General features: G+C 65.2%; 3 protein-coding genes across 3 annotated transcripts; all 3 read right to left on the bottom strand.

The window, feature by feature from the left end:
* Window positions 1–135: 135 nt before the first annotated feature.
* Window positions 136–10,867, bottom strand: CHLRE_13g565200v5 (uncharacterized protein). Its single transcript, XM_043069252.1, has 21 exons — window positions 10,445–10,867; window positions 10,060–10,153; window positions 9,551–9,735; window positions 9,166–9,294; window positions 8,893–8,977; window positions 8,558–8,632; window positions 8,156–8,369; window positions 7,782–7,920; window positions 7,268–7,638; window positions 6,691–7,088; window positions 6,427–6,495; window positions 6,020–6,223; window positions 5,833–5,880; window positions 5,518–5,592; window positions 5,231–5,302; window positions 4,927–5,049; window positions 4,740–4,754; window positions 4,355–4,459; window positions 4,076–4,141; window positions 3,735–3,857; window positions 136–3,504 (listed from the first exon to the last, which is right to left on the bottom strand). The coding sequence occupies exons 1-21, from the start codon at window positions 10,636–10,638 to the stop codon at window positions 2,164–2,166; spliced, it is 4,125 nt and encodes a 1,374-aa protein (XP_042917227.1). The 5' UTR covers window positions 10,639–10,867; the 3' UTR covers window positions 136–2,163.
* Window positions 10,868–10,918: 51 nt separating this feature from the next.
* On the bottom strand, window positions 10,919–15,417 carry CHLRE_13g565150v5 (uncharacterized protein). The gene is made up of 12 exons (XM_043069251.1): window positions 14,941–15,417; window positions 14,641–14,741; window positions 14,272–14,406; window positions 14,028–14,089; window positions 13,792–13,859; window positions 13,611–13,691; window positions 13,295–13,379; window positions 13,028–13,077; window positions 12,811–12,893; window positions 12,071–12,637; window positions 11,713–11,920; window positions 10,919–11,490 (listed from the first exon to the last, which is right to left on the bottom strand). Exons 1-12 carry the CDS (start codon window positions 15,169–15,171, stop codon window positions 11,356–11,358), a joined length of 1,806 nt encoding a protein of 601 aa, XP_042917226.1. The 5' UTR covers window positions 15,172–15,417; the 3' UTR covers window positions 10,919–11,355.
* Window positions 15,418–15,475: 58 nt separating this feature from the next.
* CHLRE_13g565116v5 (uncharacterized protein) lies at window positions 15,476–16,097 on the bottom strand. Its single transcript, XM_043069250.1, has one exon. The coding sequence runs from the start codon at window positions 16,035–16,037 to the stop codon at window positions 15,687–15,689; it is 351 nt and encodes a 116-aa protein (XP_042917225.1). The 5' UTR covers window positions 16,038–16,097; the 3' UTR covers window positions 15,476–15,686.
* Window positions 16,098–19,257: the final 3,160 nt, after the last annotated feature.

Below are 19,257 nucleotides of genomic sequence, written 5' to 3'. Positions count from 1 at the left end.
ACGGCCGAAACCTGCGTGGCATATGGTAAGAAGGCTCAAAGGGCTGTATCTATGGGCGTTGACGGCGGGAGACAGGGGTTCCCCTGGCGGGAGAGTGAGGTTGGGTCGGCGGGAAGCAGGGGAGGAGTGGGCGTGTCGTGTCGGTGTCGACATCGTGCGGGTCGGGGGCGGAGTCCCCGGGAAAAATTTTGGGGGTGAACGAAGCGGCGGCAGCCTGTTTCGTCAACTAAACGAAGCCATTTGAAGGAATTCGGCCACTGACGCCGCCCCTGCCTTCGTAAGATACGAGCGCTGACCAGTTGACCCCCAGATCACACCTTGAATGTGCTCAGTCCACGGCTGTCGTACGGCACCATGACCAGGCCATCCGCGATTTCGCGGCCGCTCTACCTCTGGCAGGAGTCCTCAACCGCAAAAGCATGACAACAACCGGCCGCAAGTGTGCAAACACATGCACCCACAACGCAATGCAGCAGCGACTCACTACAAGCACCCGCAAGGCACGCCGGCACGCGGCAACGGCTCAGCACCTCAATTGCATCCAATTCGAGCCCGTGGATATTGCCTGTGGCGCTGTCAATTCGCAATGTATGCTAGCTATGCAGTACACGCCCCAAACCCCAAACCGGCGTAACGGTACGCTACAGGGGAGTGTACGCCAACCTCACTTTGACATGCATGTCGTCCTCCAAATGTTGTTGCCACCCCTCAATGCGCCACAAAGGCTTTGTTGTTGCAAAGTACTCAATCATTCCCGCTTGGGGAACATGCAGACTTTGCGCGGCGTTGAGCGGTTCCTGGCAGTGCGCGTACGGTAACACACCCGCTTGCTCGAGAAGCACACGTGCACACGCGGATTCAGTCCCTGCCATTGCGGCCCCGCGCCAGATGGCCGCATTAGATAGGCGTGCGAAACACGAAGCGCTCAGTGTCTCTTTTACTCCGATCACGGCAACGCCTCGGGCCGTGTCAGCTCTACGCTTCTGCATGCTTAGAATCCACGTTGCGATGCAAGTCGTGCCCAGACACTACCAAGGCTAGCAGAATGTAAGCCCTGTCACAATGCCCCATCTAGCGTTGGAATCATGCTTCAACAAGGAGGTGGCTGCCTTATGGCAGGAAAAGGGCTGATCCCGGGGCCACCTTGACGCGGGCGCCTACTAAGCACACGCCTCTGTGTTGGGGGCCTTTGGCATCCCCGCAAATCCGGACATGGCCGGTTGGGTGGGGTGCACAGTCCGTGCTAACCCGCAGCTAACAAACTAGTCACGTCACTCGCCGCCAATCGACACGTGCACCCTCAACCCCACGCCCTGCTAGCGCCGTTCAGGCTCTCAGCCCGGCCCCGCCGCCGCCGGCGGCCATGGCGGCCGCTGCAGCTTGGTCGGCCGCTCGAAGCCCATCAGCTTCAGCAGGAGGAGCACACGGATCACGTTGGCGGCGGAGACGTCGCGGTTCTGGGGATGGGGAACGGGGAGGAAGAAGAGAGCGCACATGAGCTGTCCCAACCGTCAACCTGTTTGCGCCAGTATGCTACGTCTCATGCTTCAAAAACATCCTCAAACCCAAAGCGCCCCCAGGGCTTCAGACACCGTTCGCATGTGACTCGTCGGACAATCACGGATCATGTGGACGGTACGAACACAAACTTCAAAAACACACTTGGCCAGCAGCAATAGTTCTGCAACGAACTCTGACCTAAACCGAGTGCTGTTCAGGCATCCCTGCCACCAGCCTGCCCCACGCGGCTATGGCGGACCTTGACCTACCCACCTTCTATGCTGCGACAAGTTTTCCAGCAAGTATTAATAACTGGGCTGCATGTACCGATGGGTACGCGTTGCGGTTGCGTGCAACCGCCAACCAGCGGCATGCCCCTAATGTGCCCCCCCATGTCATAGGCGTGAGGTGCAGGCATATCAGAATCCCTCGCGTAATACACACAAGAAGACATCCGTCCATACATGCTTCGTTCGTCCGGCACGCAAGTTGGCATTGTGCAAGGCATAACCTTATAAGAATGCTACCTAGCACAGTTCGGCACATAGGAGAAAGCTACCTGTGTAGCTAAAAGCAGCCCTGGGTAGCGACCGCGGCATGACTACCGGTAGCTGGGGCCCTGCCGGCGCCCGGCCTCACCTTGCCTGCGCCTCCGACTGTTCGTTACAAGGACATGTACTCTGAATCCACCTCAGACACAGGCTCCAAGCTGCCGCCGCCGGTGCCCATGGATGGCCCGCCGATCGACCGGCCGCCACCACCACCACCATCGCCCGCCACCGCTGCCACGGCCGCCGCCACCACGGCCGCTTTCCGTAGCTCCAACGATGTGCTGCTGCTGCTGCGGGCGGGTCCGCGTGGCCTCCCGCCGCCCCCGCCGCCGCTACTCACCCACCCACCCGCACCCCCGCTGCCTCCTCCGCCTCCGCTGCCGCCCACGCCGCTGCCGCCCCCAACGGCCGCGCTGCCAGGTAGCACGCCCACGCCCACAGGCAGCACGGGGAAGGACACCAGCCCCGCTGCCAATGCATTGGGACTGGCGCCGCCGCTGCCGCTGCCGCCGCCGCCGCCACCGCCTGCCCGCCTGCCATGCACGCCGCGCACCGGCGGCGCCCCCAGCACCACCACACCCAGCTGACCCATTGGGTCCGACTGCGACATATCGCTCTCCTCCGTAGCCCCCAGCAACCCCTGGCTGACGCCGTCGTCCACTGGGCCCTCCGGCCCCAGCCCCAGCCCCATCCCCATCCACAAGTCAGGCCCCAGCCCCAGGCTCGGGCCAAAAGCCAGGCCGTCGCGGAAGCTGCCGGCAGCGTTTCCGTTGGAGGAGGTTGATGTGGCCCAGACCGCGGCGTTGGCTGCGGTGGAGGCCTGGGAGGCCAGCGCGCTGCCGGCGGCGCCGTGGCCGGCGGCGGCGCCGGAGGCGGTGGTGTTGCGGGTGGTGGGGCCGCCGGAGGGGCACATGGGGTCTCCCCACTTGGCGTGCATGAGCTCCACACTGCTGAGGGTGCTGTCCTCCAGCGTTACTGCCCGGCCCGCAGCCCGCACGTCCGGCGCAATGCCCGCCATGCCCGCCGCCGGGCCGAAGCCGCTTCCCACAAAGGCCGCGAGCGCCGCCGCCACGCTGGCATCCACGCTGGGCGGCAGCGGCAGGTGCTCCTCCACGACCAAGGCAGCCCCGAGCGCGCCCGCGCCGTCGCGGTCAGGCGCGCCGTCCAGGCCAGCACCTGCGGCTGCGGCTGAGGCTGCGGCTGCACCCGCCGACGCGCCTGCAGCTGCTGCTGTGTCCTCGTGCGGGCCGTTGCTGTGCAGCGACGCCGCGTCCGCCACCACCTGCATGGGCCCAAGGAACCCTGACGGCGGCACGCCCACACCGACGCCCGCGAGACCCCCGGCTGCTGCGGCGCTGTGTGCGTCCAGCGCGCCCCCAGCGCTTGCACCCGAGCCGGCCGCCGCGGAGTTGGGGGCGCCAGTGGTTAGGCTGGCCAGATGCCGGGCCGTGGCCTGGTGGGGGCATAAGAAGGGGTGGGGTGGGTTGCCGAGTTGGGAGGACACGTGGAGAACCAGAGGGGGCGGACACGTTGGCAGGGGTCAGTCGGAAACGCGCTCGGCCGTATCGCTACCCCCTTGTCAGGCATCCACAGGCATTGACCACGCACACGCGTGCAGTGCTAGGTTCTAGGTGAAAAGCTCAGACCCAAATTCCAAGCCAAATGGATGCGCGCGTGGCCCACCTGCGCCTCCAGCACCGCCAGCTCCTTGGCCGCCTCCGCCGCCGCGGGCCGCCGCCGGGGGTCGTGCTCGAAGCACTGCCGTATGAGCGCGCGCAGCGGCTGCGGACACCGCAGGTCACCGAGCTGCGATGAACGGGGGAGAGGGCAGTTGGAGCGGCCCAGGAATGGATGGAGTTAAGCAGCAGTGCTGGACTCCACGCGTACTTCAACTGTGAACGCCACTACACCGCATTGCCCGCCCGCCCGCCCGCGCTTCGCCCCCCTCCATTACAAGTCCCTACAGTGCACGCGCCGATGCTGCCCGGCCCCAGCCCCATCACCATGTCACACCGCAGCCGCACCTGGTCTAGCGGCGGCCGCTCCCGCAGCGCCGCCACCTTGTAGGCGATGGCCGGGACGGAATGGTTCTGCGGCGACAGCAGTGCGCGGCGGGATCATCAGGCATCCACTCCAGCGATTGGAGAGGTGGCCACGGCCATGCACTGACTGCCAAATCAGCGCTAGTGGCGCCCTCCATGAGCCCGTGACGTAATTGGCAATACATTCCGGTTGTCAGCTGGGGCGCTCGACGCCCCCGGTTGCCCACGCCCCGTTCCTGCTCCACCCCCGGCTCCACCCACCCTCCACGGCTCCTGCCCCGCCAGCAGCGTGTAGAGGAGCACGCCGAATGAGTACATGTCGGCCTGGTGCGTCACCGTGCGGTTGTTCACGTCGTAGCACTCGGGCTGGGCGTGGGGGACGTGGGGCAGAGGAGAGAGGCAGGAGGGTTTCAAGGGGTATGGAGGCGGGGAAGCAGGCAAGCTGCATAAGTTGTAGAAGCAGAAGGGAGGCAACAGCGCGCAAGTCGTGCAGCCCATAAGAGGATTGTTGGGGACTCCACACACCGCCACGACCACTCTGCACAGGCCCGGCTACGAACCAGCCCCGACCCGAACCCTGGACCGTCCCGGACGCCGAACCGCCGGACTCGCCAGGACCCACAGCCGCGACCCAACCGCCACTCACCGCGATGTATGCCGGCTGCAGTGTTGGAGATGCGGGCGGAAGGGCACACCCGGGCACACGGTGGCGTTTGTAAGTTTGAAGACAGGTGAACAACGGCGGCGCCACAAGGCACACAGCACCCACACCCGTGCAGACGCAGTGCTAGTGGCGGCAGGTCAATGCGCCGCGGTGGCCGCTGAAGCCTCACCGTGCCTGCCAACGGGTGTGCGGTGGACCGGACGGTGTGGCGCAACCGCGACAGCCCAAAGTCCGTCAACTTGGCGACGGGTCGGCCGCTGTTGGCGCCGTTGATCAGCACGTTGCCGGGTTTCTGGGGTTGGGGTTGGGTTAACAAATATGGGGATGAGTCTAGCATGTTAAGTTGGGCGACCTGCGTCCCTCATGAAGAGGTAGTTAAGGCGTTGGAATGAAGGTGATACACATCAACTCGTCAGCAGCACGCTGCCCGTCTGCATCTAGGCGCGCCCGTGTGGCACGGTGCTTCCCCTCACCAGATCGCGGTGCACCACGGTGGGATGGAGGTACTCCAGCGCGCGCGATATGTCCAGCGAGATTTGCAGCACCTGCGAGCCGAAGGCAAGCGCGCGACACGAACCATACGGCCAGGTCAGACCCACCAAGCGCAGACGAGGGACGCGAATTTGTGTCAGACGACAGCGAAACCGTGCGCCACAGCAGCCATGCACTGTACGGCCATGTACGGCAGGCATGTACTGTACGGCAGCTGCCAGGGAGTGCAGTAGTGCAGTGCGGCCTGGCGAGCTCAGCGCGAGCTCACCGTGTGCAGCGGCAGCAGGCGGCCCGGCGCGCGGTTGACCATGTACTCCAGCGACGTGTCCATCAGCTCCATCACCTGGGCCAAGTCGCGGTCACGAGGTCGCGAGGTCGCGAGACGAGCACTCGCGTCAAGAAGGCAGCAAACAAACAGCTTGCAGAAATGTTTAAAGCCACCTGCCAATGCACGCCTCGACGTTTTAAGTCACAGCCTGCTTGCTTGTTGTGCAAACGCGTCCAGTGCCCGCCGCTGACAGCATGCAGCCCACGCGGCAATGCTGCTGCTGTGCCCTGTCATCAGGCGCACCCCACCACTCACCAGGCAGTAACGCGGCGGCTGCAGACATGCCGCCAACAGCCGGACCACCTGCAAGCAGGTGTGCGGATCACGGAGTTTGCTTGGCAGTCGCCGCTCCGTAATGAGTGCTCCGAGCCTAGCAAAGCGGTAGCACAGGTTGCCTTACCCAACCACGTCCATCCCCAGACTAAAACGCAGCGCCACTTACGTTGGGGTGCCGACATCGGCCCAGCACCTCCACCTCTTGCCCCAGCGCGAACAACAGCCGCTCCGCGGACGGCCCCGCCGGGCCGGCGGCGCCGCCCGCCGCCGCCTGCGCCCGCGCCGCCGCCGTCTCCGCCTGGTCGCCTTCTGGCAGCCCCGACAGCACTTTGACCGCCACCTTGCTTCCCTGGTACATGCCCTCATACACCTGCGCGTATACAACAGAACCGGGCAGGTAATGTGGTGTTTGAGGACAAGTGGGATCTGGTTGCCAATGCTGACAAGCTCACTGTGCCGTACCTCGGTGGCCTAGTAGGCAAGAGGAGCAGCGGCGCAGTACAGGCGCTGAAGGAGATGGTTTGCGCATCAGGGTGCGATAGCATGATGCACGGTGCCTACGCGCGTACGCACCTTGCCGAAGCTGCCTTTCCCGCGAATCACCGGCAGCAGCACGACCTTGTCAGCAGCCTCCGGGCCCACCTGGATGCAACGGATGGAGGCAAGGATAGAGGCATGGATGGAGGCAGGAACGAAGGCACCATTTAGCAGTGGACATGTGTACTGGGGTCAGGCCAAAAAAGCAACCGTCACACGGGGTACGACTCCCGAGGCGGCCGTTCACACTCCCAGCAGGCCAGGCTTAGCTCCCACGCTTAGCTCCCCGCCCCCCCCCACCTGCACGTCTGGTCGGCGCGGCGTGCAACGCGTGACCATGACGTCCGACATGTCCGTAGACGTGGACGCGTGTGACATGCGGGAGTGCGGGCCGCCATCGCCCAGCGACGTGGGCACCGTGCCGCTGCTGTGCGGGCTGCCGCCGTTCGGGCCGCCGAGGTTGCCGCTGACGCCGCTGCCCGCCTCGCCCGTCGACAAGGCCGCCTGCAGCTGCGTGCTGCCGTTTGCCGTGCCGAGGCCCGGTGTGCTGCTCCCGTCTTCGCCGCGGGAGGACTGCCGCTGGTGCTGCTGTGGGTGCTGCTGTTGGCAGCCGCTGGGCGGTGGGGCCGTGTGCGCCGCCGCCGAGTTGGCGGTCACCTGCCGCTGCAGCGCGCGGCCAGACACACCAGCCGAGCCACCTGCAAACGTTGGTTGCACACACCATGAGTCAATCACAGTGTGCGTGCTCCAACCCAGCAAACAGGCCCGGCGCCATGACCTGTCCTATGGCCACCAAGGCCTATCGCCTCGTTGCGATGCGCCCACCCCTGACCACCGCCCCTGACCAACTGACCAGCTCTAACCGACACACACGCACCTGTGAGCGATGCGGTGGGTGTGGGCCCACTGTCCTCGCCATCGCCGTTGCCGGCCGTGTCCTGCTCACACGCCTTCGTGCCTACAGTAAAGACCGCGTCATCGGCGCCGTTGCAGCCCAAGCCCCCACCCGCCTGACGCGAGCTGACGCCGCTATCCCCCTTGGAGTCACGGTGAGAGCCGCCGCCGTCCGTCGCGCCGCAGCCGCCGTGCTTCCTGGAGGTGCCCACCTCCGATTTCCGCATGGAGTTTACGCCGGCAGGCATGATTGACGTCACGCCGTGGACAGAGCCAGACGAGTCCCGCTCGCTGCCAAACACATCAGCAGAGCCCGGCCGCGGCCCGCTGCGCTTGCCGGCGCACGGCAGGCATCTGCGGATGGAAAGGCCAGAACAAGGTCAAGCGGAGCATAATGAAAGTGTGTGCACCAGGCCACAAGGGTTAAGCAGCCGACCCTGCAGCATGCAGCCCTAGTTGACGTCAGCACTGCCTGGGTTTTCGCTGCCACGACTTACCCGCCCCCCGCCTCCATGTCGCCAAGCTCTCCCGGCTTCTCCTTCCAGTCGCCACCGTCGGCTTCCGCTGCCGCCGCCTCACGCTTTCGTCGTCGCACCACAAAAAGCGCAACCGCTACTAAGCCCAGGAGGATCGCGCCTGTGTTGCAGAGGCAAGCAACAGCAGCCATGAGAGATGGGGCCACTAGCCAGCGTCGTCGCCAAACCGCATAGCGCGACCTCATGCCATCGACATTCGTGCTGCTGTAGGTGATTCCACAGGGACTGCCACGGTCCGACTACACCACAGCCCGGCACCCAACGTGGCGGCTGGCTGCCAGGCTGCTCCGCGTTGCTGCCAAGCTCATACTCCGCCACCACCGTTCCCCACTTACCGCCAACTGCTCCGCCCACCGCCGCGGCCACGGCGCTCGTGCCTCCCGACGACGACGACGACCCGCTCAGCGGCTTGCCCCCCACTGAGGCTGGCACGCCCCCCGCGCCCGAGTCGCCGATCGCCAGGGGCGGCGGCGAACTGGCGGCGGCCACCGGGGGCGGCGGCGACGGGTTGCGGCCCTCCGCGTCCGCTAGTGTGATCGCCATGCACACCTGCGTGCAGGGCAACATGCAGGGTGCAGGACCATGGGTCGGCCGGACCACACACGGCTGAGGTGCCAGGCAGGAGTACAATGGCTCTCCCAGCCCCTGGGCCCCGCCCGGACAGCCGCTGTAACACAACCCCATCCCAACAAACACACCGCATTAGCTTCCCCACCCGCCTGCCCCCGTGCGCTCACCAGCGGGCCGTACTGCGCCACGCAGTCCTCCGAGATCGTGTGCACACACATGACCAGCACGTTCACCAGGTGCGACTGCGGGCGGCATAAAGAGGGCAGGAAGGGCCGCAGGGAAAGGCTAAAACACCGCCAGTCAGCGGAATGTAGCGCCCGGCAAAGCGAGAAGCCCCAAATTGCCTGCTCACAGCAAAGCAAGACCAAAGGCCCGCTGCTGCCAGCGCCGATCCCCGTGGCCCTGCTTCGCTGCACAACCCGGCAGCCGCCACCACAATCTCAACCCGGGCTCCCGCCACGCCCAGGGAAACGAGATCCAGCTGCGCCCAGGCCGCACTCACGAAGTATCCGTTGGGTACGGACTTGCCCACGGAGTCCACGTATGCTGCGGCGCCACTGAAGTCGATGTGTCGACCCACATGAGCCCTGGCGGTTGCAGCACGAACAGGCATCCGATACACTGTCAGGCCGGATGTGCGGCGCGCGGGCTATGTGCCGGCACGTGGCTGAGCGTGTTGAGCCACGAGCCCCTTCACCTAGCCGCCAACCATGATAACGCACACAAGCACGCAGGCATGCAAGCACGCAAGCAACTGAAGCAAGCGCGCACACACCAGCAGCGCTTCAGCGGGTGGGCGTTGGTGTCGTTGGTGCAGTTCGGTCCGGCGGGCTGCGGCACTGTGGCCTCGAACTGGTTCACGCCCGGGAGGAACGGCGGCCGCTGGTACGCGGACGAGATGGCGCTGCGGGTGGGGAGGTGGAAGACGCAGCCCAGGCATGGCGGCGTACATGGTTGGTTGGTTGCCCAGCATGTACACATCCCTCTGGTCTCCAGGGCCCAGGGCCCCTCCATGCACGCAACCCACTGGCCCCAACCCGCACATGTCCTCCTCTGCCACCTTCCCTCCTCCCGTTCACCCTTCTCGCACGCCCGGCGTCCCCGCCGCTGCCGCTGCTACTGCCCCTGCAACTTCTGCTGCTGCTCCTGCCGCTGCCCACCTGGCCAGCGACGCCGGCAGGCAGTAATCGGTGATCATGCCGCCCGTCTCCAGCGCCAGGATTGACCAGTCACCGGCCGGCAGCGGTGCGTACAGGTCCACACCGGGCGCTTGCGTGCTGGCCTTGTTGAACTGGAACAAAATGATGTACTGCACCAGCACCGTCGTGCCGTTGCGGTTCTGGACCTGTGGGTGCGGGTGGCAAGGGTGTGCTTGGCAAGGGCAAGAAAGCCGCGTGAAAAGGAGCAGGTTGGAGTGTGATCATTGGGACGATGGGCTGACATGGCGGCAGTGGGCCGAGGGCCGAGGGCAGAAGGGGAAGATGCGCTGTGAGCCGGGTGTGTGGAGCCATGCGGCAGCCAACCACGCCGTGTGCTGCTGCCAGTGCAGGCGCGAGCGAGCTCCCGCCCCAGGCCCGCAAGCATGACTGTCCTAGCACTCATCATGGCGCAGGCACCCGTACGATCCCACAGGTGCTTCTGGCGGGTCCCCAGCATAGCCCGCCCTCACCTTGTTTGCAAGCCACCCCATGTCCAGCACACGCCACAAGTCCGGCTGACCCCTCATGGTCACATTCCTGCCGATGATAATCGGGATCTTGATCCTATACAGGAGAAGGCATGAGTGTTGCGTGCGCAGGAGGCGCGGGGGGGGGGAGTTACCAAGAGGCTGAACACAGCAAGGACACCCAACACGGAAGCCCAAAGTCGTTCGCCGCAAGTGCCCGCCAGGTGCCCGGCAAGAACACTACCACAACTATCCATACCCTTCTCTTCTAGCAACCGGGGTTCGGCACGGCTTCCTGCCGCACGGCTTCCGCTGAAAGGCTCCATTGCGCGAGAACGTGTATAAGTATGCAACCTGGACCCGCCCTATCCCTCCAGACCGGTCTCACCCCGCCCAGTCCTCCTCGCGCAAGTGGACGTCCGCGGTGAACGAAAGTGTGCCCACATTGTCATCCGCAAGCCCACGCACGAAGTCGAGCCCCGAAGCCACAGGAACATCTTTCAGGCCTACATCTCCAGTTGCTGATCCACCAAAGATGACGAGGAAAAGAAGAAGGAGGTTCAAGGCCGAGCGGGGGGCCATACCCCTCCTGGCTTCACTATAGCCCCGGCCAGCCCATATCCATATTAGCGATTTAATTCATCATCTGGTGCCGCGCGGCCAACTCAAAGCACCAAGAACTGATTGACCGACCGACTTCTGTGAGTGTGAGCGTTTAAGTAAAAGCCAGCTAGGTGTCTCTAGCCAGTATCGAAAGCAGTATCAATATTTGGTCTGCCAGGCGTGTTCACCGCACGGGAATACGCAACGCAAAAGAACGACAGGCGAGTTGAATGGATTCGTCTGAAACAGAGCGGTTTCTTGGAGCAGAGAATTACAAAACACGCCTGGTATTCCCAGGGAAGGCTTGAACTGGAACAGCAGGCTTCTTTCGGTTCTCATCGGGAAGGCCCCATCTAGGTGCTCGTCTGAATCCTGGACGACATGCTACGACGTTGTCCTATTACAGCCGATAATGGCGTCTGTTAAAGACAACATTTATTGAGCGACCCCGCCCTGGGAAAATCCGTGCACCTGCTTCAGGCACCCACATGTGCCGCGTGCGCCCCACAACGCCACGCGTGCCCAGCACCGCCTCAGACGAACGAACCAAGCTGTCAATTTGTCAGAGGGTCCCGCCTTATTTAGTCCCCAGCCAGTGTATGGTGCCCCGGCAGCCGGACATACCCAACCCGCACATTCGTTTGTGACACCGCCGCCGCCACCCCACCCCTGCGCGGCGCGCGCCGCTCGTGCTCATCACCAGGGTCCTCGCTGCTGGCCCAGCAGCCCGAACCGCAGCGCCGTGTCCAGCTGCTGCGACAGGCGGCCCACCTCGGCCCGTAGAACCTGGTTCTCCGCCCGCAGTTCCTCAGTCGCCCGCTGCAGCGCCGCCTGCAGGAACCATAACGCACGGTACGCGCACGGTTCCAGTGGAGGCTAGGCCTACTCGGCAATGCGCTTGTTCTGCGCCGCACCTAGGACACAGCCACGCCACTGAATGCCGAACGAACACAGGGCAAACCTGCTATGCCTCAGAACCCGCAACCACCCCGTCGGCCCACGCATCAAAGCCTTTCCAACCCCCCGGTTCACGCCCGAGGTCTCAGCTCTCACCTCGCTGGCCAGGCTCTGCCGCACCATGTCGGCCTGCAGCCCGAACACCAGCTCCCGCATCATGTCCTTCATCTCGTCCATGTACGAACGCAGGTTGGACGACAGCAGCTCCGCACCGCCGCCACCGCCGCCGCCAGGCCCAGCCGCGCCACGGCCCGGCAGGCCGGAGAAGGGTGCGGAGCCTGCGCCGCGCGGGCTTATGACCGCCCTGTGCGACATGGATGCGGTGGTGGGTGCCACACACGGTCAGGGCATAAAGGGCTAGACTGCCTGCTGACAGCATTGTGCACATGGGCTGTTGGACCATGGCACGCCCACGAGAGGCGCATGCAGAAGACCGCCCGCCTCGATGTCGCACCGTGATGGTGAGCCCACAGGCGATGAGACCACTGGAGGCGCTCGAGATGCCGAGGATGTGCCCGCGTGCGGCTCCCCCACAGCCGAGCTAGGAACCACCACCACGGGGGCTGCCGGTGCTGGTACTTCTTGTGTCGCGCCCACAGCTACCGTCGTAGCCGCTGTTGACGGGGCCGTTAGGCCGGACAGGCCACCCGAGTCTGACGACCGGCGGTGGCCCGACGGAATGGCCGCTGAGGGCAGCGAGGCGGAGCCCGAGCGAGAGCCGCCACTGGGCAACGTCGGCGGCAACCCAGAGGGCCCCGTGGCGGGCGCCGAGCTGCGTGCGGCGCTTGACCCGGCTGATGTGGTCGGGGCGGCCGGTTGCCGCGCACCGGGCATGGCGCCGGCGGCAGTGGTCGCTGCGGAGTAGGCAGCGGGGGAGTCCTTGGCAGCGGCAGTGCCGCCGCTGCTCGGCGTGGCGTCCGCAGCGGCGCTGCTGGCGACCGCCGCAGCGGCTGCTGCTGCGATGGAGGAGCTGCCGTCAAGGCTGTCCCGCGACATACCGCCGTCGCGAGAGTCTTTGAGCCTGCCAGGGGCAAACAAGGAAACTCGCGTCAGAATCATGTAGCCAGGGGCGCTTGAGTGGGGCGCCTGCAAATTTCCTCGTTATCAGAGCCGCGCCCACCCCGCCGTCTTGGCCCGTGCGCTTGCGATCCCCTTTCATCCTCTGAGGCATCCTCCGCCCCTTCACATGCTCACCCCGAGCGGCTGAAGTGGAAGGCGACGTCCGTCACCTCCAGGTGTGTCCCCAGGTCGAACACGCGGATGAGGTTCACCGCTTTCTGCAGCCGTACAGCGCAGGCAAGCGGTTACCAGCAGGGCGTGACCATGAAGTGCCGGAGGTAGCGGGGTCAGCGGCCAGATTCTGTGTTGGTCAGATCCTCAGAGGCTCTCCTACCGGGCAACCGGGACTCACCGCCTTATGCTGCACCGCCTCCTGCACTCCGAGCACACCGACACGGCCATCTGCAGCAACGCGGCATCAACACATGGCCAGTAATGTGCTCGGCATGTTCATACCCAGAGCGGGTCAGCGGCGCAGACAAGGCGGCTGTGCATGCATACAGTAAACCCGGAGCCTGGAGGTGCCCACGCACACGCCCGCGGCCGCGTACCTACAAACACGCCCACGCGAACATCACCAGCTTGACATACGATCCCACGGTGCCCCTTCCTGACACACCTTTGGTGCCTATGGCCAGCACCGCCCCGTCGTCCCGCACCGCCATGCACGACACGCTGACCGCCAGCTCCATGGAGATTGTGTTCTGCACAGAGGGGTGAGGTGAAGGGCCAGCAAGCCCCAGCAGCACGGCACGTCATCGCCGCTGCGAGCGTCTGCTGCGTGCACCCGCTGTCTAGTGCGGCTGCAACCGTCATTCCCAGCTATGAAGAGTTTTGCGAGGCACGTGGTGAGTGGTGGGTGCTATGTGGTGTTCACGTTGAGGCTTTACGCGTTGTAGGCTCAGCTGCAGAAGCCTTGGCGCACCCGCGCTCACCTCCAGCTTGGGGTAGGTGGATAAGTCAGTCAGCATCAGCTGCCCAGTCTCCGCGCAGCTGATTAGTACCGAGGCCGACACCTGCAAGGGAGGTAAGGATGTGGGATGTTGTGGCAGGATGTTTTATGTGGCGGCAGAGGCCCCTGAGCGTGCCACTTGAGCTCGACAGCGCGTGTCCTACCTTGTTGTAAGTGCCGAAGCCAACACCCATCACCCGCGCCCGCATCTTGCTGTTCAGCACGATGGGTCCTGCGGGACACAAAGTTGCATGGGGGCATGGCAGTCAGCGTCATGGTAGATCCGCTCTGGATTCACAACCGCCATTCCCGTTACACCCGATGCGCTTGGGCTCGGCAAGCCGTAGGTCAGCAGTGTCTGCAACGTGGGCATCGTAGCTGTGAGCCGCCCCCAACTCACCGCTCACGGCGGGTAGGACCTGCCACAGCAGCACGTGCCCGTCATCCGACCCAGCCGCCAGCCTGCAGACGCACGCGACCGCGGGTACCGTATTGCAGACCGTCAGGCCTGGGCAGTGAGCCGCGCACGCGCGCCCCCGCCACGCACCTCCTTGGCACCCGCAAACGTCCATCACCATCGTGTGCCCCACGCCCTTAACCTTGACCCCTTGTCCCTCGCTTCACGCCCCCCGCCCCTTGCTGACCTGAGCGGGCTGGAGGTCTGCGAGAAGGCCAGGCAGCGCTTGGGCGTGACCACGCTGCTGGTGCCGTTGCTGAGCGCCCCCAGCGTGGCCCGCTGCGCCAGTGCCGCGTCGTGCAGGTACACCGTGCCGCCAGCACTGCAGGGGCGGGGCAAGGGAGGGGGCAGAGGGGAGAGGGGGGAAGAGGGGGGAGGGAGGGGATGGGGACAGCGTTGAAGGAGAGTTTACTGAGCTCTCAGGGCACTAGCTAGGGGGTCGTGTGTGCGGTACCGGTGGGTTTCACTTTGGGATAGGGTGCTGTGTCACCATTCCCAGCAGGGTTGGGGAGGAGCAAGCAGAAGGGCTGAGTGGCTGGGTTGTGAGGGGTCTTACTTGGATGACGCCACGTGGTTGGTGCAACTGGACGATGCAAGCGCAACGATGGGGCGGTCGTGGTCGCGAAGCGTCCGCGCGTCCTTCAGCGCTTGCGGGTTCTGATGCAGTACGGAGAGACAGAGGCATGTTGAAATATGTCCTTGGGCGTGAGCGAGCATCAACACGAAGCAACCTTGGCACCCATGCCAGCCCCAACTTGAGGCGTGCCTGTGAGGTGCGGCCTGAACGATGCTCAGCTTCAGGCCCCACCCCACTGCCCCACCCCCACGGCAGCCCACTGTTACCCCGCTTCCCCACCTGCGCCAGCAGCGCCTGCAGGTCAAAGATCTGCAACTGCCCCGGTACAGGCGCCTGCACTACGCAGAGCGCCTTCCCGTCGCCGCTGATGCGAAGGAGCAGGGGCCCTTGCGGCAGCGACAGCAGGTTGTGCCTCGCCACCGTCAAGTCCTTTTTTTCCGCCGTGGGCGCCTCAGGCAAGTTGCACAGCACTTGCACGCCGCTGCCAGATATGAACGCGCCCTTCTTCATAAATTGTACGCTGCTTTGCACCTGGCTGCCAGAATACTGCCAGGCCGGGGGCGCAGGAGCGCCTGGGCGAGCGGCATCTGTCTGAAAGTATTTTATACTTGTGCTACTAACTGCTACAAATTTGAGTTGTTCGGGAACCTTTACAGCGGCCATGGTGGCGCGCTCGGTCGACGCGAGGGTCAACTTTCACAGGTCACGAGTAAATCAAATACAGCGGCTCGAGGAAGATACATCTATCACATACCGTCCGTCCTGGTTGTGTCAAAATGCAACGTGTAAGGACTTTGCGTCCTTCTGTGCCGCGGGATCCAGGCGTTGACAGCTCGATGGCATCCCGTTCACCCAAGTGCACTCGCTTCGACCCTCTGTATCTCTGCATCATCAGTATTACTGACTCTTGGTAACCTACGCATCAAACTCGTATAGCATGAAGACTGCTCCTAAGTAGACCGAGCATGCACACTCAGTCCTCGCTTACAGTAGCTGCGCTCGCCCAGTACCTCTTCACGCATCACCTATTGGAACCTGGCGGCCGGCACCAGCGTTCGTACCACGCGGCTACCGCGTAGCGCCGAGGTAGCGCCCTCGGGCACCACCAGCAGCACCACCAGGCCTCCCTCGCCCAAGCCCGTCGGCATGCCGGCGACCGCGGCGCGGCCCTCCGGCCGCGCGGCCATGATTGCTGCAGACCATGGAGGCGAGGGCGCTAATAGCGCCTGTACTTGCACCGGTTGATTATGGCGCGGGCCGCTGGGGCTACCACCGTCATCTTCGGTGCTAGTCATCCCATCGTTGACAACCGCGGCGCCGGCGCCGGGACCGAAATCCAGGCTCCAGTAGTCAATGGCCGACCAGCACGTGACCATGGCGTCCTGTGTCAGTCAAGAACCAGCAACACTTGAAGAGGTGTCGTCGAGACGCTAGGGTAATGCGGCCCCTCTACAGTGCTACCGCCTTGCACACAGCTGTCTGGAGGTCGGGGCGGGGGGGGGGTCTCAGCAAGCCGGCCCTGTTGCTTCTCACCTGCTGCAGGCACACGCGCGCCATCATCTCCAGCTGCGCGCTCAGCGGCGCCGTCAGCTGCGCCGCCGCCGCCCGCAGCAGCTGCTCGCCGCCATCAGCACGGCCCCGCATCTCATTCAGCGAAGCCCGCACCGCCGCCGCGCCGGCGCGCAGCGCACCGACGTAGCCGCCGCCGCCGCCACAATTGCAACCGCTACCAGCAGTGCTGGCACTGGCGCCCTCGGTCGCACCGCCGCTGCGGCCACAACTGCTAGTGGCGCAGCTGCAGCATGCGGCGCTTGCGGCGGCGCCACCCGGACCGCCGGGCATGTGCGGCAGGCCGGCGGCGGGCACGTGCAGGCACCACACGCCGTTGCCGAAGAAGTTGGGCGGCAGCAGCGGCTCGTTGGGCCCACTGACACCGGGGCTGCAGCTGGGTCTGCTGCTGCTGCTGGTGACTGCGTGAGCAGCAGACGGCGCAGGCGGCGAACCGGCGCAACCGGCTCGGGTGAGCGACGGCGGCGCCTGGCCGTTCCGCCGGAGGTCCACGGCCACGCCTATGTAGCCGCCCACCGCTGCCGCAGCGCTGCTGCTCGCGACGCCGCCCTTGCGTCCACCAGAGGCGGCAGCACCTGGCTGCACCTGCGGGTGCTGCTGCAGGTGCTGCTGCTGGTGGTGATTCTGCTGCTGCTGCTGGTGGTGGCGGTGCTGCTCCTGCTGGTGCTGCTGCTGCTGTTGCTGGCGATGATGCTGGTGGCTGTGGTGTGTCGCTCCGAGCAGTGGCCTGCCGCGCAGCTCCGACATGACCAGCCACACCAGTGCGGTGACGGCGTCGTTGGTGCTGACGGCGGTGCAGGTGGCGGCGGGGCTGGGGGCGGGCGGGCTGGTGCTGCTACTGCTGGCGGGGGCAGGTGTGGGGGCGGAGAAGGCGGCTGGGGTGCAGCTGCCGCTTGCAAGGGCCTATGATGGAAAGCAGCGCGTCAGGGCGGTGCGTGTTGGTCAGTATGAGAGGGGAGCGCGTAAACCACCATTGTGTGGCTGGTATGAACGCCAGGCAACATGCGGCGCCATGCGACCTCGCCGGCCACCCACCTCTAACCACGCACCCAATGTCTTCTGCCTTCCTGTGACACAGTTTCTACCCCTCAACCTCCGGCCCCGGGCCTCCACCTCCCACCTTGAGCGCCGCCACCTGGTGTCGGGGGATGTGCAGCACCTCGCACGCCAGCTGCCGCCCGCTGGCGCCCCGCAGCCCCCGCCGCTCCTCCGCCACCACCGAGCGCACCAGCCGCCCCGCAGCCGACAGCGCCGCGCCCCAGCCCGCCAGAGAGGCGCTGCGAGTGGCCGGGGTGGTGCAGGTGGAGGTGGAGGTGGAGGAGGCGGCAGAGGTGGAGGCGGCACCGCTTGGTGCGGTGGTGGTGCAGTCAGTGCCGGGAATCTGTGCGGGGTTGTGGTGGGTCGCGGCAGAGAGGGAGGGTGTAAGCAACGAAGCGAGCAAACCAGGAACAGGACTTAACAGCACACGTGGCTACTTGCTTGCCTAGCTCATGCTTGTAATCATACGCTATGCTCTTAAACCTCTGTCTCACATGTTGCAGCTCCAGACTACGAAGCAGGGTTGCATGTGGCGCCAACGACGCTGCCGACGAAGTCGCGCCGGCGGCGGCGCGCTGCTTCCCACCCGCTGCCGGCGCCCACCCAGATGGGAACAGCCGCGAGCGGTCAAACACGGGCGGTGCCGGCGGCGGCGGCAACTGCGCCGCCGACTGAGCGGCTGCAAGCTCCGGGTGGTTGCCGTCACTTGCTGCCGGGCTGCTTTTGCGCAGTGCTCCAAAGGCGGTGCCGCCGCTGCCGCCACCGCCACTGCTGCGGCCGTCGCTCAGCGCGCCTGCTGAGGCTGCAGCTGCCGCAGCCAGGGCGCTGGAGATGGTCGTGAGCGTGGGCATCTTGCCTGAGGCCGGGTAGGAGCTGCCGCACGTCGCGCTGCTACTGCAGGTGGTGTCGATGCTGCTACTGCTGTTCTTGCGCATGTCGACTACCTCCGTCAGCGCGGGCTGTAGAGGCGGGCTGGGTGCCTGCGGCAGCTGCGGCTGTAGCCGCGGCGACAAGCCCACTGGCTGCATCGGTGAGGCCGCCGCTGAGGGCGCCAGCCGCCCGCCGCCATGAACACGACCAGCAGTCGCGCCGGTGGCTGCAGCGGCGGCAGCGGCGGCGGCTGGTGCATGGGCGGTAGCGGGTGGCTGCAGCAGGCGGCGGTAGTGTGCCGCCAGTCGGTCCAGGAAGAGGTGGGCGGAGCGGCCGTCTGCAGCAGGAGGGGAGGGCAGTCACGGGTGCCGCTTGAATGAGGAAAGTAAGGGGGCGTTGTGGACAAGGTCGTAAGAAAGCCGGTCGGATAGGCAAGGCAAGTGCCCAATATTAGCGGCAGCAGTACCACGGAAAGCTTATGCATGCACCTGGTGCTTGTCAGCACCACTCAACCTTGCCGGAATTAACCCTCCACGTCCAGATCGATGTGCCCCCATCACTGGTGCCTGTCGCTTGGGGACAACACGTGCCCCCAGCCCCGGCAGTCCTGCTGACCCTGCCCTGCACCGCCACTGCTCACCAAGTACCGCGTGATGCATGGTGAAGGCCAGGATGCAGCCGCCGCCGCCGCCGCCGCCATGCCCACTGCCGGCACCGCCGCTGCTGCTCACTGCCGCTGCCCCAACCGCCACCGACGGCGGCGGCCGCAGGTGTGTGAGGCGCACCTTGAGCAGCGGCTCCCGACCCCGCAGCGCTTCGTCCACGTCCAGAGGCTGCGGCGGGCGGCAGGCGGGTGGAGGGGGGCCAGGAGGAGGAGCAGCGGCAGGTTGTGGCGATGAAAGGGTGCTGATGAAAGTGGCTTGATAAAACGGCTATACCGTATGCATGACGGTACAGGCTGCATTTCCGGTCTCATGAGAGTAGGCTGCAAAGAGGTTGCGGCACACACGCCGCACACACACGCCTCCGCAACGCGCTGCCACGCTCCACCACCACCTCCCGCCTTGCCCCAGTGTAAGCATCACACGCTCTGTGCACACACACACACACACACACACA

This window comes from Chlamydomonas reinhardtii, chromosome 13 (genome assembly GCF_000002595.2).
Source record: "Chlamydomonas reinhardtii strain CC-503 cw92 mt+ chromosome 13, whole genome shotgun sequence".
NCBI lineage: Eukaryota > Viridiplantae > Chlorophyta > Chlorophyceae > Chlamydomonadales > Chlamydomonadaceae > Chlamydomonas > Chlamydomonas reinhardtii.
The sequence above is the reverse complement of the archived record's forward strand: the minus strand, read 5'-3'. Positions and strand labels throughout refer to the sequence as shown.